General features: G+C 47.5%; 1 protein-coding gene and 1 long non-coding RNA gene across 3 annotated transcripts; one reads left to right on the top strand and one right to left on the bottom strand.

Annotated features, from left to right (window-relative positions):
• The first annotated feature begins 959 nt into the window (after positions 1–959).
• LOC109752120 (uncharacterized) lies at positions 960–4834 on the top strand. Of its 2 annotated transcripts, XM_040392493.2 has the most exons (3): positions 960–1575; positions 3684–3791; positions 4395–4834. In XM_040392493.2, the coding sequence occupies exons 1-3, from the start codon at positions 1111–1113 to the stop codon at positions 4398–4400; spliced, it is 579 nt and encodes a 192-aa protein (XP_040248427.1). In that variant the 5' UTR covers positions 960–1110; the 3' UTR covers positions 4401–4834. The 2 variants fall into 2 exon arrangements, with proteins under 2 accessions (XP_040248427.1, XP_020166578.1); XM_020310989.4 differs by lacking the exon at positions 4395–4834 and having other exon boundaries at positions 962–1575; positions 3684–4170.
• Positions 4835–15452: 10618 nt separating this feature from the next.
• LOC120966440 (uncharacterized) lies at positions 15453–16232 on the bottom strand. The gene is made up of 2 exons (XR_005760164.3): positions 15838–16232; positions 15453–15743 (listed from the first exon to the last, which is right to left on the bottom strand). It is a non-coding gene; the product is annotated as an uncharacterized lncRNA (long non-coding RNA).
• Positions 16233–16433: the final 201 nt, after the last annotated feature.

Genomic DNA, 16433 nt, shown 5'->3' with positions numbered 1-16433 from the left:
AACACCTAACAGCCTTCTCAATGCACTGATGAGATTTGGGCGAGGGGTTCTGCTCAGTGTTGCAACACCAATCCTCATCCTGCAAAACGCATCCACTTCTGATATGAACTGCCTGAATTTAGTAAGGAGGATTCTACCCTAGTTGTCCTAATTCCACGATTTATCTGACTACAAGTTTCTGTAAATCCCTACAGAGCTCACTGGGACAACAATTTCAGCACTAACCTCTTGTTCCATCCGGACGCCCGGGGATTATCTTCCCAATTGACAGCTCTGACGTCGGAGGCGAGCTCTCCCTCCTGTCCGCCGCCGCTTCCTTCGCCACCATAATCTGCGCGTCCGCGCTACCCACCGGCCGTTGCTGCTCCGCCACCTCTTGCTCCACCACCATACCGACATTCGCAGGCGCAGGGGCCGGCACCAAGCTCTCTCCTACTTCTTCTAGCAGAGCGGATCTGATTAAAGCCAAAGCAAATCCTTTCCGTCACCAAAGCCAGACGTCTAAGAATTGAGACGAAATCGCCATACAAGCAAGGATCTACGTACCTTCCGATTGGCTGCATCAGATACTCCATGGTGGCTCGCCGTCGACGCTTCTCCTCTCTATGCCGCGGTAGAGAAGACACTCAACCCTGCATTCAATTACTCCCTGCGCCCACCAAACGGAAAGTGAAGTTCCTGTTCCACGGATCAGACGGATATGCCGATTCCGATCCGCGGCTCATCTCGTCAACGGCACGTTAAATCTGCATATTCTAACTCGCCAACATGGGCCACCACCCACCTCTGCCGTGTACGTATTCCGCCACAGTGCGCATTTTCCAGCAGCCCACCACCGCGCGTATAGAGAAATGGCACAGATCCCTAGGGACTATCGAACGTCCTGGATATCGAGCTCATTTGAGCTCGCGCTCAGTTACTCCACGTCCGAAGGACGCGCCTAGTCTTTCGTCCCATCCCCGCCTCCCGAGCCCAAACAAACGACGCAAAGCCAGCGCAGCACTGTGCTCCGTGCTTTGACCATAACCACCACCGAACGCGGCCATGCTCGCCCGCCGCTGCGGCCACTACTGATGCAGGTGAGTTTTCCCCTCCCCCGCCGCCGCCGTTATGGATCCGGCATCCGAGGAGCTCGAGCGCCGCAGCCACTACCTCAGCTCGCTCATCCGCCGCACCAAGCTCAATGCCCCGCCCGCCCCGCCACCTCCTACTTCTCACCCGGAGCCGGAGACGAAGCTGGAGCTGGAGCGGGAGCGCTCGCCCATCCGCCGCACCAAGCTCAAGCTCAACGCCGCTCCCGCCCTCCCTCCTTCTACCACTCACCCGGAGACCGGGAAACTGGAGCGGGAGCCGGGCCCTAAGAGCCAGAACCTCGTGGAGGCCAAGGTGGTGGTGGAGGACAGGGAAGTGAAAGAGGGCGACGGAAAGGGGAAGGAGGAGAGGAAGGTCTCGGTGCGGGTCCGGGCGGCCGACATGCCGGTGGTGCTGCAGCGGCGCGCGATCCGGCTCGCCTACGATGCTGTCTCTGCAACACCGCGGGCCGACGGCAAGCGTCTAGCCCTCGCGCTCAAGAAGGTACAGCATCCATCTCGTGATAAAAACTTCAACCGGTTATTGCTCTTTGGTAGTTAGGGTGAAATGCTTGTGCACTTGTGCCGCGAGCACATTGTTGAAATCGTTTGGTGTTGTGGACCTGGTGCAGAGAAAATGCAGTCATGCAGTGGTAGTAGATATGCAAGTGATTCAGATTTAGAACATCTCTAGCAGATCCGCTAAAATCCGGTACTGCAAAATCGTTTAACGCTTGCTACAAAAACAATTTTGCGCGAACGTGAAGGCCCCGGCAGAACTGATCCCGTAAATCTTGTACTGCATATTTAGAAACATCTTCACGCTAGAAAATAGTTCATCACAACCATAGTGCATACATAGGAAATACAAACTTCGCGCTACAAATTACAAAAAATCGACAGTCACTCGTCGACGCCGAGGTAGAGCTTGGCGGCGGACTTGCGGAGCGCGCTGGGGAGGTCGTGCTCCTCCTTGGCGGCGAGACGGTCGGTGACACCTTCTTCTTCGGCCGCCAAAGCTTTCTCCGCGGCGACGATCTCCGCATCGGCCTCCCGACACTTCTGCAAATGCGGGAAGAGTTGGTCATGGAGCTCGTGGAAGCCGGCCCAAGGGCTCTGCCCGCCGCTCCGGGAGAGCCGGCCGTAGTCGTGCGCTTGTTTTGAGTGCCATGGTTCGACGGCGGGCCGGCTAGAGCTGCCAGCCTCCGCGTCATGCAGTGTGAGCTTGCGCGGAGGCGACCTACCACGGCCACCACGCCCGCCAGCACCACCGGCCATGGAGGAGAAGAAAAAACGGAGGAGATGCGGCGGGATTTGTCGCCGGAGTTGGGGAGGGCTAGCGGCGGGGCGGGTGGATTGCGGCCGAGGGGATAGGGTTTGCTAACCCTAAAGCCCGGCCGGCCCCGTACATATAGCATCGGAGGAATGGATATGCGGGCCGCCTGTAAAAAATTTACAGGCTGGGCTTTGTCTAGCGGATCTGTTCGGGCCAATAAAACATTGGCAAGCTTTTGCCGGATTTGCTAGAGATGCTCTTAGGAACCTAGAAACGTAGTGCATCTCGAACAGTTCCCAAAAAGAACTCCCAGTAAAAGTGGTTTTTGGAGGTGGCGTGGCGGCAGCGGACGGTGGTCATGGGGGACGTCGTGCTGACGTCGCACTTTTCTGGGAAGGTTTACGGAAAGGGTCATTTCCCCCTAGATGTAGGGGATGTTGGGCAGATTATATGGGTTCCTCCAAATTTTTTTTAGTGATACGGGATCTATGGGAGATGCTCCGACGTGCTGTTGCTTATGTTCTACCTTTTCTTTTGAGTTGTATGTTCCACAATTTAAATGTATGAGATTAGTGCTACACATGTTGGTTCAGTTGCCAGTTGGTTAGACTTGCAACAAAGTTAGGAGGCATGGATTGAGTATATGGGTGTTTCTGGTTTAAGCCTAAGTCTTCTGTTTGCCCAGTTTTATCAGTGTTGTGTTGGCAAGAAAAAACGCACCAAAGTGGCTATCTGGTATGCAGCACAAGGAGCACCAGTGCAAAGGTAGTCAGTTGGTAACCCATTGTTGTGTAGTCCTGGCCTTGTAATGCTGCTGGTGACAGACAGAGAGCATCTAGGATACTGGGCGCCTCACTCCGTTCTAGTAGAAGAGGTGATCTGTAAGAGAAGAGGCGAAAGGTGATTGGAAGCAAGTCAGCAAAAAGTCAATTCAAACTATATAACTACTATTTGAACGGAATAGGCTGAAGGAAGTGAGACTGGGATTTGTTCCCAAAACTGGAAGAACTACCTTTTAGCCCTCGTACTAGAAATGCTACTCCATAGCTGTTTCTGTGAAGAGCTTTAAAATGTTCAAACCTGTGTAGAACAACATAAGTTGGCTAGCTATGGTAGCTAGCAATATTTATTTTTGACATATGTTGTATGAAGTTGATATTCCCCACTTTTTTAATATAATTTCCCTTGTTTATTTTGTTCTCACTTGGCCATTTCTTTCATTTGTCTGATATGTCTGGAACTCTGGATGTGTCACAAAGCAGTCTTCATATGTTTAGCTGCACCGTTTTGTGCAGCCTTAAGCACTATTTTGATAGGTAAATATTTGCTTGCTGCAGGAATTTGACACGTCATACGGCCCTGCTTGGCACTGTATTGTTGGGACAAGCTTTGGCTCCTATGTTACTCACACATTGGGAGGTTTCTTATACTTCTCTGTTGACAAGGTCCACATTCTTCTCTTCAGAACTGCTGTTGAGCCATTAGGCCATCTGCGGTGAGACCTAGAATCAGTTTATTAGGTAGTCTAGGTGCTCTGTAGTCCGTATGGGAACATCTAACATGGAGAAGGGTAAGGAGGGCATGATAATCTCAATGAAAATATGTTGAACCAATCTGTTATAACTTCCATGTATTAGCACTTGTTGACTTTCAAGGCTCGCCTTAGGAGGTAACATAATGCCTAAGCTTGTAACCTTGACTGCCAGCCATGATTGAGGCCTAAATCGGCAAAGCCTAGCTCCAGGGCTTCCAGCATTGTAATTCCACTTAATGCCTACTGTTCCAGTCTTCTGCCTAAATGATTTTTCAGATTTGTAATGTTTACATGCATGGTGCATCACACATAAAATATAGTGGCCTGAAGAAGCCATGAGAACTGTTAGAAGGGATTGTTAGAAGGGATAGAGAGGGCTTGGTGGAATCGATTGTTTATTGCCTGAGCCTCGTGGGCATATATATAGTGAGTACATTATCTGCTTGGAGTACAAGACAAGTAAGGGATAAATCCTATACTTCCTGATAGTCACGATACTCAACATCCCCTGCAGTCATAATGGTACTGATGCGGACGGTGAGACTGAGGAAGAATCCTAAGACAAGCCGACGGACATCCCCCAACAGTCGTAACGGCCGACGCATCGCAGAAGTTGTGGCTGGAGTGAAAGCCGATGAGGTTGCTCAAGCAAGGCGATAGGCCGATGTAGAGGTAGCCGAAAGCGTAGGATGGTGTAGTCGTGTGAGGGACACCGTGGTCGATGTCGAGTTGGGGTGGCCAGTGTCGAGGTAGTCGCCGTGGACCGGGAACAAGAGCGTCGCCGTGGACCGCGAAGAAGAGCGGCGGCGACGGCGGCCTGAGGAGGAGGCCGGGACCGCGGCTAGAAGCGCGGTGGCAGTGCTCCTAGTAGGTGTAACACCCCATATGTAAAACTCCCCTTTTCGGGCATTATATCCAACTTGATCTTCATCCAATTCCATTTGGGTTCCATCTTTTGTTTTTATTTGTTGTTTTACTTATTGCATTGTCTTGTTATATTTCTCTATGCCATCATATGTTGCATCATGGTCATATCAAGTATAACATTGTTCTTGTCATATTGCATTTGGTCATTCATGTTGTTGCCATGAGCATCCTGGGCATTACCCTTGTCACCTTCTCAAACCATGCCCACTTCATCACCTTCCCTTCTCCTTTTTACTTTTATTTTTGCAAGTGACATTTTACCCTCCTCCATTAATGTCCAACTTTTCCCCAATAGTCTCACACCATGGTCTAAACCTCTACCAAATTTCAGCTCTTTTGAAGTTGTTTTGGTTAGGTTAAAAAATGCCTCAAGTTTGAATATCTTGTTTTATTTTTCTACCTCTAAAATTGTCCAAACCAATTTATTAAAATATGGCATAATTCCAGGGTCACGAGGATATTTTTATATTACTCAAACCCCTCTCCTTTTCCCTGTGATGTTTCTGGTTATTTTTCTGCCTAAAGAAAATCAGAAGGAAGAAAGCAGCAGCCGGCTAGGCCTCCTCACTCCAGGCTGCCCCAGCTACCCTAGCGAGCCAGCAGCGCTCGCTCGCTCCTCCTCCTTTCCAAGCTGGACGCCGTGCCGACCCCACTCCCAGCGACTCTCCCTGCCTTTTCTTCCTCCTCTCGCAGCCCCTCTCTCTCACAGTAAAAACCGACAAGGCAGGCGCACATGGCCACCGTGGCCGAGCCAGCTCGCCTCGCCCTTATAAAACCAGCACCCCCCTCGCCCTAGGGTTCCTCCTTCTCCCTCTTTTCCCCTCCGCGCCACCGCCACAGGTAAGGGGCACCCACGCACCTGCTTCCTCGCCTCGAGGAGCCATGGCCGGCTCGGGCACGACCTCGCCGCCGGCCTAACCCTCCGCCGTGGCCTCCCCTCCACCGTCTACTCGCTCGAGAACACTGCCCCGGACCCATTCTAACGACGACCCGCGCCCAAGGATCGCCAAGTCCGGCTACCTCCCCGTCGTCCTCTTCCTCCCCTGCTTCACGGACAGCGCCTTCCCTCGTCGCTTCCGCTCGTCCCCGACCCCGATCGACTACGCAGAGCAACCCACGGTGAAGCCCCGATCCTCCCCATCTCTCTCTCTGGTCTCGTTATCCGCATAGCCATTGTCCGCGCGTCGCTGGTTTCGGCCGCCATGGCCGTGACCTCGAGCTCGAGCTTGTGCTCGCGCACCTCGCTGCACACCACTTCCGTCCACACCAACGCGACGCCCGCGTCTCCCTGTTTCATGCACCACGTCACACACCCGCCGCTGCACGCGCACGCCTTGCTTCGCCCCTGCATCGCCGCGCAACGCCATGGCCGAGAGCATCAAGCTCACGCGCCCCACCTAGCGAGCCCAAGCACGCGCGCGTCCTACAGCTGCTACCTTCACAGGTTTCCGCGCGCCCGACGGAGATCTGCTGCACCTGTAGCCGCCGCTTTCCTCGCCGTCGTTCACGGGCAAGCCGCCGTGCGTTCATGGCGTTTCCAAGACTAGCCCTTGCATGTTCAAATGAATTAGAACGCCTACTTAACCAGTACTCCCACCTAGCCCGACTGGTCGTTTAGCCACGTCTCCACTCGAGCGGCATGGGTTTGTTCCCCCGCGGCGTGATTAAAACTCCCTATTTTTGCCTTTTGTTTGAGTCAGTGACAGTCGCCCCCACCTGTCAGCTGCCCAAGCACACACCCCCGGCGGATTCCACTTATGGAAAGTGCCCATTTTCCATTTTAGGCAGATCCAAATCTGGACATTTCAGATCAGGCAATTACCATTTCTATTTATTTCCTTTTTAGGCAGTATTTGTTTTTTTTGCATATTTCTGGGGATTTCTCTACTGCAATATAGACATATTATATATGTTTTTGTGGTAGAAAAATCCCACCAATCCATTGGTGGCATCCATTTCTGCATTTAAGCAAGTTTGCACACATGTCATTTTTATATTACATTGCTGTTTTGTCATTTTTGTGCATTTAAGTACAATCATGCTATGTGGTAACTTTGTATGTAAACATGCTCTTCATCATGCCTACTTGCTGCTAGAATAAATTGCATGCTATGAAATGCATTGTAGCGAGTGCAACAAGCTTGCAAACATGCATACTCAAATCTGTATTGCCATGCCATGTTTATTTTGCCAAGTCTGAAACTGTCAGCATAACTTGCCATTTTGCATTGAAGCTAGCATCTTTTCCATGAGGTTTTAGTCTAAGTTCAGTGAGGGAGTTTTATTAAGTGCATTTAGTACTAGCATTCCATGCTCTTGTTTACTATAATATGTTCCTGTAGCATGTAGTTTACTAGTCCTAAACATTGCTATCTGAATCTGTTTTGCCATGTTCAGTGAATTTCTGCTAAGTTTGTAAAACTGTTATCATTTGCATTTTGCCATGCTGTTTTAAACATGTTTTAGTGGTTTCTAGCAGTACCTCAGTAATCATGTTTTGTAGTGCTTGCCATGTACTTCACTGCCATGTCATTTGTTTTCATGTTGGGGTGCCGTAGCATATTTAGATATTGCATCTCAAGTGCCATGTTGCTGTTAATGTCAGTTTTGCATTGTTATTGTTTTGCTCACCGTTCGAGTTGTGTGCACCCGTCCCTCGTGATCTTTACATCGATTTCAATCAAAATATCCCAATATATCCAGTGGCATGCTTGGATTACCAAGATAGTGGCATGTTCATCGTTTCCCCTTCCGGAGCACACATATGCATTGCACATCATATCTTGCATACCATGACATGTCTTGCATCATGTTGCTTGTGCATTGCACCATGATTGATTGTTGTTTCGTTGTTTGTGTTCTTGCTTGTCACGCCCAATATGCGACCCTATCCGAGAGGAACTCGAAGGTCCCACCAAGGATAGGCCCGCATATTGAAACGCTTTTGCAAGGTGGATATCATTACATCAATATTACATAATAGATGGGTAAACATGCAAGGCATACCAATGCTGCAAGAATACATCAATACATTATACATAAGATCAACATCCGACTACGGATGAAAACACAAACAGAAGCTCGAACGACATCCACCTTGCTAGCCCAGGCTGCCGACCTGGAACCTATCCCCTGATCGAAGAAGAAGCAGAAGAAGAACTCCAAAACAAGTAACATCGCTCTCGCGTCATGATCATCGCAAAACCTAAACCTGCAACTGTTGGTGTAGTAATCTGTGAGCCACGAGGACTCAGCAATCCCATTACCATGGGTATCAAGACTAGCAAAGCTTAAAGGGTATGGAAAGGATAAGTGGTGAGGCTGCAGCAGCGACTAAGCAATGTATGGTGGCTAACTTACGCAAATAAGAGCGAGAAGAGAAGCAACGGAACGGTCGTGAACTAGTAATGATCAAGAAGTGATCCTGAACTCCTACTTACGTCAAACATAACCCAGAAACCGTGTTCACTTTCCGGACTCCGCCGAGAAGAGACCATCATGGCTACACACGCGGTTGATGCGTTTTAATTAAGTCAAGTGTCAAGTTCTCTACAACCGGATATTAACAAATTCCCATCTGCCACATAACCGCGGGCACGGCTTTCGAAAGATAATACCATGCATGGGTGTCCCAACTTAGCCCATTATAAGCTCTCACGGTCAATGAAGGATATTCCTTCTCCCGGGAAGACCCGATCAGTCTCGGAATCCCGGTTACAAGACATTTTGACAATTGTAAAACAAGTCCAGCAAAGCCGCCCGATGTGTCGACAATCCCGATAGGAGTCGCACGTATCTCGTTCTCAGGACACACCGGATGAGCTAAGCGTACAGGTACCGACGTAACCCAAGTTGCCAAGGGATGGTCCCGCACGGTGCTCTAGTTTGGACCAACACTTAGACAAGCACTGGCCCCGGGGGGGGGGGTTAAATAAAGATGACCCTCGGGATGCGCGACTCCCAAGGGAAAAAGGCTAGGTGTTGAGGATATAACCATTAGAGTAACCCGCCCAGGAGGGGCCGGGTTACTCATCATGATCATCACGTGAAGCCCAGTACCAAGCTTGAGGACGGCGGGTCAGTAATGGGCTTAAGACCCGGAGATGGCTTAAGGCCCGTAGTGATAAACCACTGTTATGGTGAAACTTGTAGTGTAAGGCAAGAATAGTTAAGAGTCCGAGCCGGACACTGTTATAAGCCGGCCGGGACTCTGAGAGCCGCTGGGCGTCAACCTCTCTATATAAAGGGACGACCCGGCGGCGGTTCAGGGACAAGTAAGATCAAATCGATAACCAGGCAGGGCGGTTTAGCTCCTGGTCGTCGAAACCCTAATCAATACAACCTCGACTGGACGTAGGCTTTTACCTTCATTGTAAGGGGCCGAACCGGTATAATCCTCGTGTCCGTTGTCCCGCTTAACCCCTTTAAGCTTCCTAGCTGCGATGGCTCCACGACTAAGTCCTTGCACGAGGACATCTGCCGTGATAATTCCACGACAGTTGGCGCCCACCATGAGGCCAGCGCACGGTCCACTTGCAGGGTCATCTTGGGCAAAAAAGAAAAATTACCTAACAAAAACAAGGTACAAACTTGACTACAACACTTCTATCCTATTCTTATAACAATGTTGAATGCACCCTTGAATATATTACCCTGACTTTCCAAATGAAATTTTCAGCAAATTAGAGTGGAAGGCAATAACTGGTATGTTATGACACAATTTATTGCCTCTAGCACATCTACACTCTAACTAACAAATGAAAATACATTACATTATAATGATGAAAAAATGAACGCAGACAAGCTCGGAGAAAGCAAAGTCAACCTCCAAACCAAACAAAAAATAACAAGCGTTCAAAGTTATTAAGCATGATGGGCAACCAGTCGGATATTCTTGTCAAGAAGACAGCCTACACCATCAGAATGAAAGGTACTAGCTTGCATTATATATTATTAGTTATTAATTAACAAGAAAATAACTCAATACATGTATTATAAAAATAACTGATCATGAAATAAATATATTACAGGCTATTCACATGTGTATATACATCCACTACCATTGTAGCTTGCCAGGAGAATAAAATGGTAATCACATATTTATTATCTCTTCAAATTACTTTTAGTGTGCTATGCAGATGAAGTTTAGCTCCTTTTATTTTCAGGGAATACCCAAATATCATTCTACAGTAAACAAAGAGCAAGAAAGGTGCACCCTTTAACGACATAATCATGGCCGCTAGCCCGTGCCTGATATAATGGGCTAACAACTACCAAATATATTTGTTACATGATTTCACCAGGTACAAATAAATAAAAACCAAGAAAGAGGAAAGAGATGGTCCATGGAAATCAAAGCAACAAGCATGCAAGCTTGGTTCAAAGAAAACAAAATTGTGAAACTGAGTTTGCTTTGAGTACATCAGCTGGCGAACATGCTTTAGAAGCATCAAATTTTGCTAGAAGCTCATCAGATAGCGATTTGATTAGAAGAAAAGAGATAAGCAAGTTGAATCGAGCAAATAGAAAGAAATTACAAGCGATGAAAAAAGGAGGTAAATCTCATAGCTCTCCAAGTGAGGTTCCAAAATTTGGAAAACCAACATGCGTATGCCCATTCTGCAATGCTATAATGTGGCATCAAGAGAGAGCCAAGCATAAAACAAACAAATCAAGACCAACATTCGGACTTTTTTGAAAGGAAGGCAAAGTCAAACTGCCACCATTGAAAAAACCTCCACCATACCTTCAGCAGCTACTAACATCTAATGAAAAGGGGGAATCGTCAAATTACAGAGACAATATCAGGAACTATAATTCAATGTTTGCATTTACTTCTATGGGTGGTCAGGTCGATTACGAGATAAACAAAAAAGGGGGAGCACCATATGTTTTTCGCTTGAATGGCCAAAACTATCATCAAATTGGCACATTGCTACCTAAAGATAATGGAGATAATGCTCTCAGGCCAAAGTTTGCTCAATTGTACATTTATGATACAGAAAACGATGTCAGAAATAGAATGCATGCTTCAACCTCAAAGGAAAGGAAAACACAACTTGATGAAGGCATTGTGTCTGGATTATTGTCGATGCTTGATGATCACAATGAGTTAGTGAAATCATTCCGTATGGCAAGGGATAGATACCAAGAGTGGGATCTAAAAAATGTTAGGTTGGATTAATTGGTACAAGATCCAGTGATGGAAGACAATACAACCTACCAACTGCATCTGAAATAGCTGCACTCATTGCTTCGGCGTTTGTGTCTGTTGCGCCAGAGCTTGCCGGTGCTGTTTTTGGCCTCGGAGGGGCCTGTTTCGTTGGCTTTGTTTGTACTGCGAGCCAGCCAACTATCCTCTCCCGCGCAGAAGCGGGTCATAAGTGCCGTGAGGGCTGCCATGGACCTCGGCTTTTCCTGGCCGAGGTGGCAGGCGAGCCATTCATCCTCGATGCTATGCTTAAAGGCCGCTAGGGCTTTGGCATCCGGACAGTCGACGATCTGGTTCTTTTTGGTTAGGAACCTAGTCCAGAATTTTCTGGCTGATTCTCCGGGTTGTTGAACTATGTGGCTTAAGTCATCGGCATCTGTTGGCCGGACATAAGTTCCTTGGAAGTTATCAAGGAAAGCCTCTTCCAAGTCCTCCCAGCTGCCGATGGAGTTCTCAGGTAGACTATTTAGCCACCGTTGAGCTGGTCCTTTGAGCTTTAATGGGAGGTATTTAATGGCGTGGAGGTCATCTCCTCGAGCCATATGGATATGGAGAATAAAATCCTCGATCCATACTGCAGGATCGGTTGTGCCGTCGTATGATTCGATATTGACGGGCTTGAACCCTTCGGGGAATTCGTGATCCAGTACTTCATCTGTGAAGCAGAGAGGGTGTGCGGCGCCTCTATATCGGGCCGCATCGCGGCGTAGCTCTGATGGAGTCCGTCTGCGGCATTCGGCCCGGGCGTGGTTGGGTTTGTCACGTCCGAATAGGTAGCCGTCGTCGTGCCTCGAGGCACGTCCTCGGGATCCGTAGATCGATCTTGTATGTCCTGCTCTACTGTCCAGGGTCTGCCGGAGGTCGTACGTGTGACCCCGAACACTTCCGTCTTTATTTTTACGGGGCGGTGGGGCAGGTTGCTGTTTGGCCTAAGTTGCCGCTTTATCCCGACCGTGGGGTGGCCGGTCGGCCGCCCTGTCTCGACCACGTGGTGATCGTTCTGCATTACGCGAGGGAGATATGTGCTCCGGTGCCTCCTCATCGAATTGAGGTAGCAGTCAGCGTTTCGGGTAGCTCTTGACTGGGCGCTTGAGGCCGTATTCTTCGGCTGTCAGGACATCACTCCATCTGTCGACGAGCAGATCTTGTTCAGCTTGAAGCTGCTGCTGTTTCTTTTTCAGGCTCCTTGCAGTGGCTATGAGCTGAAGCTTAAAGCGCTCCTGCTCGAGAGGATCTTCAGGCACGATGAAGTCCTCGTTGCCGAGGCTTGTCTCCTCCTCGGAGGGCGGACGGTAACTATCGTCCTCCGAGTCATCTTCTATGGCCTGTTCATCAGGGTTATCTTGCCTGTTGTCATGTTCCTCCTGTTCGGATGCAACTCCGACAGGGTCTTCATTGTTTTCGGCGTCGCCCGGAGTACTATTTTCTCCGGTGCCAGTGTTGCCATCTTTTGAGCGACGAGCCTTAGAACGGCATTTGGGCCGCCGGCGCTTGGACTGCGTCTTAGAGGGTTTATTCGCATCTGGCTCTTCTTTGCCATCGCCGGATCCTTTAGGTGTATCAACCATGTACATGTCGTACGAAGAGGTGGCCGTCCAACGTCCAGTGAATGGCGGGTCTTGGCCTTGCTCCTTGTCGGCATCGTCGTCCATACCGTCGATGTCTTCGAAGCCATAGTCAAACACGTCGGTTAAGTCATCAACAGTGGCTATGAAGTGGGTGGCGGGTGGGAAGAAAAGTTCTCCATCATCCGCCGCAAGTTCGAACCGAACATAGTTCGGCGGCGAGTCACCTGCCAGGGATAGGTTTTTTAGTGAGTTTAGTACGTCGCCCATGGGCGAGTGTTGGAAGACGTCTGCGGCGCTGAACTTGAAGATCGATAACCGAGTGAGTTCGGTATCCGTGGACTCGCAGGGTTCGGAACTTGTCACCGGAGACGAGTCCGGGGCTCCGTTGATGCAGATATCATATGAAGTAAAATTTGTGTGCGGCTCCGATGCCGCTGGATCAGCAGCCTCCGTGACGGGGTTGAGCTTCCCATCTTCGGATGACTCGATCTGCTCCAGATCTAAGGCCGGAGCTGTTGCAGGAGCTATCTCCTGGATGGGGCCCGATGACAGGTTTAAGCTATGCTCATCGGGGCGAAAGGGAGCGGTGGCCGCGGTCTCAAATCCGTTGAAGATCAAGTCTCCACGGATGTCCGCGACGTAGTTCAAGATTCCGAATCTGACCTGATGGCCAGGGGCGTAGCTATCGATCTGCTCCAGATGGCCGAGCGAGTTGGCCCGCAGTATGAAGCCGCCGAATACGAAGATCTATCTGGGGAGGAAGGTTTCTCCCTGGACAACGTCATTACTGACGATTGAAGGGGCCATCGAACCTTTCGTCGACGGCACAGTGGAACTCTCAATGAAAGCACCAATGTCGGTGTCAAAACCGGCGGATCTCGGGTAGGGGGTCCCAAACTGTGCGTCTAGGATTGATGGTAACAGGAGACGGGGGACACGACGTTTACCCAGGTTCGGGCCCTCCCTATGGAGGTAATACCCTACTTCCTGCTTGATTGATTTTGATGATTATGAGTATTACAAGAGTTGATCTACCACGAGATCGTAATGGCTAAACCCTAGAAGTCTAGCCTATATGACTATGGTCATGAGTATCTGCCTATCCGGACTACACTCTCCGGTTTATATAGACACCGGAGAGATCTAGGGTTACATGGAGTCGGTTACATAAGAAGGAATATTCATAGTTGGTCGCCTAGCTTGCTTTCCATGCCAAGGAAAGTCCAATCCGGACACGGGTATAGTCTTCGGCCTTCATATCTTTACAGCCCATCAGTCCGGCCCAATGAATAACAGGCCGAACGCCCGAGGACCCCTTAGTCCAGGACTCCCTCAGAGGGCTTATGCAATGGTACGAGACTAACTATAACACAGCTAGGCAAATGGTTCATAGAAGCTTAGATAATAACAGGGACAAACATTGGAAACAAGGTATATATTCTAAGGATTATTATGTCACCAAGTGACTCAAAATGGCCGTTTGTGTTGAAAAGGAGGCAGTACCCTATATCACTTTGTTTTGCAATGACGATAAATAAGAGTCAAGGGCAGTCACTAAAACATGTGGGGCTATATTTACCAAAGAAGGTATTCACACATGGCCAACTCTATGTAGCGGTATCAAGAGTCACGAGTAGAGATGGACTTAAAATTCTAATTTCAGATGAAGAATCTAAAGAAAATAATTTGGCAAAAAATATTGTGTACAAGGAGATCCTTTAGTCAAGAGACCCTAGAATATTTCTATTTTACTCTATGTAACCTTCTTATAAAGGAATTTCATACGGTTTTCAGATGAATCAGATATTACTGCAGACACACATGATCATCCCTATATTTTACTGCCTATACATGCTCTAATGTCATCTTTCTGATGCCTTGCATATATAGGAGAACAATCATGGAGTAACATTCAGGTTGTACGTATGGAGTAATGATTGTTGAAAATGGTTAAAATGGCTTAGTTTTGGTACAATTTCTGTCGTCCGCTTTGACAGGTTACAGAACTTCTCTTTCCATACGAATATTTGCAGCTTCAGAAGTTGTCCTAATCCGGCTGCCCCCACCCACTTTTCCCTATTTTAGTATTTGTTCGATTCGATTTTGTCTACTTTTGCGCCAAATATTTTACAGAAGATTACAAAATAATCTTGGCACAGATCAGTGACTGTGGATCTTTAAGAAGTAAGCGCTTCAAGTTTCTTTGTTAACTGATATTGCTCATATTTTCCTTCAATATCCTCCGTACAGGTTTTGAATTGCCTATAATTATTTTAATAACTTCTTTCCGACGTATTGTGCAATTCTGATGGATGATTGCAATATAGTAATTTCAACCTAACTAAATATAAAACATATTTTGAGGCGTTATGCATATACTCTAATTTCAACCTAACTAAACCTAATATATATTGTAAGAAAGCAATGAATTTCTAATATTGTTCTGAGACGATCGTTAGTGGAATACATATTGAAAAGCAACACTCCCTTCGACAATGGATAAATATTTTTGTGTGATATAATTATGAAAATATCTAATAGTAACACATTAACATAGGAGTCCCAAATTAAGAATGCATCTTCACACAACTATGATTAATAAATAATATTACGTGTTTCTAAGTGATCATTTTCCAAAATTTAATAATACCTTATTTCACTTTCCACTTTTTCTGTTTATTATGTGAACTCCTAGCCCGTGCTACTGCACGGGTTGATGACTAAAACAATTTGTGTTATGTGCATTGCATAATCAGTATTAAAAAAAGAACTAGATGAAAAATGAATGTGTACCTTCAGTGGTTTACTAAGTATCCGCAGTTTGGATCTCACTACTCATGCCCTAATCTGTCTCATAGCTCTGACATGACCACAATATAACTGAATGTACAACCGACCAAGCAAGGGCTAGATTTGATTATCATTTTGGTAACATGCCAAGATGAATTCTGTCTATGGCAATCTGTGTGGTGTCATTAATCATGGAGCGGTTGGATCTTCTTCTGATTCCCACGTTATATGCATAAATGGCGATGAATGTGGTCTGCTCTATTACAGGTTTGATCCTACAAATTCACAAACCGATTCAGCTCAAGTCTACTTGACGACTATTCTGCCACCCATCTCTACACAACACCTACATCACCTCACTGCACATCTACACAAAACCAAAAAGGAAATAAGGCATCCCTCACAGCAAGTTTCCAATTCTTAAGATAATACGTACACAAAATCAAATGATTTAACCACACCTGATGTATCCCATAGTGGTTGCTTTGTCAGATTTATCGCTGGGAAATTGAAGGACTGGGAACACCATGTATGAACAGTGGTTGGATCAAGGGTTTCGGTTTGGGGGAACGGCGAGTGGAGAGAGGGAGAGCAGTCGGCGCCACCCATGGGATTGGAACTAGCGTCGACTCGGCGTCGCACCCTGGCAGATTCTTGGATCAATCTTTGGCATGGCTGAAGATGCCCATTTTTGGGAGATGAGGGAGGAAACGACAGTAGGAAGAAAGTATAGGACGAAATCTTTGCCTTTCTTTATTTACCGGACACATGGGTCGCAGTATAGCAGGCTACAGTATGCTACTCGAGTATTATATTTCTTTACCTTTCAACTACATCGCACATTTACGCCCCAAGAGTATGGATAGCACAACCATGTGCATATTCACGTTCCACACATATACCGATATACCCGATGTAGAGTGAACGACTAAGAAGAAAAACATGAAAATGAAATTTCTTTTTTGAAATAACGTTTGGTTAAACATAAAAAAATGCACTCGCACTAACACACTATCTTTTCAAATTTGGAGTTACAGAGCTCTAATTTTGTTGATTT

Source organism: Aegilops tauschii, chromosome 6 (assembly GCF_002575655.3).
Source record: "Aegilops tauschii subsp. strangulata cultivar AL8/78 chromosome 6, Aet v6.0, whole genome shotgun sequence".
Taxonomy (NCBI): domain Eukaryota; kingdom Viridiplantae; phylum Streptophyta; class Magnoliopsida; order Poales; family Poaceae; genus Aegilops; species Aegilops tauschii.
Note: the sequence above shows the minus strand (reverse complement) of the source record. Positions and strands in the feature narration are given on the sequence as shown.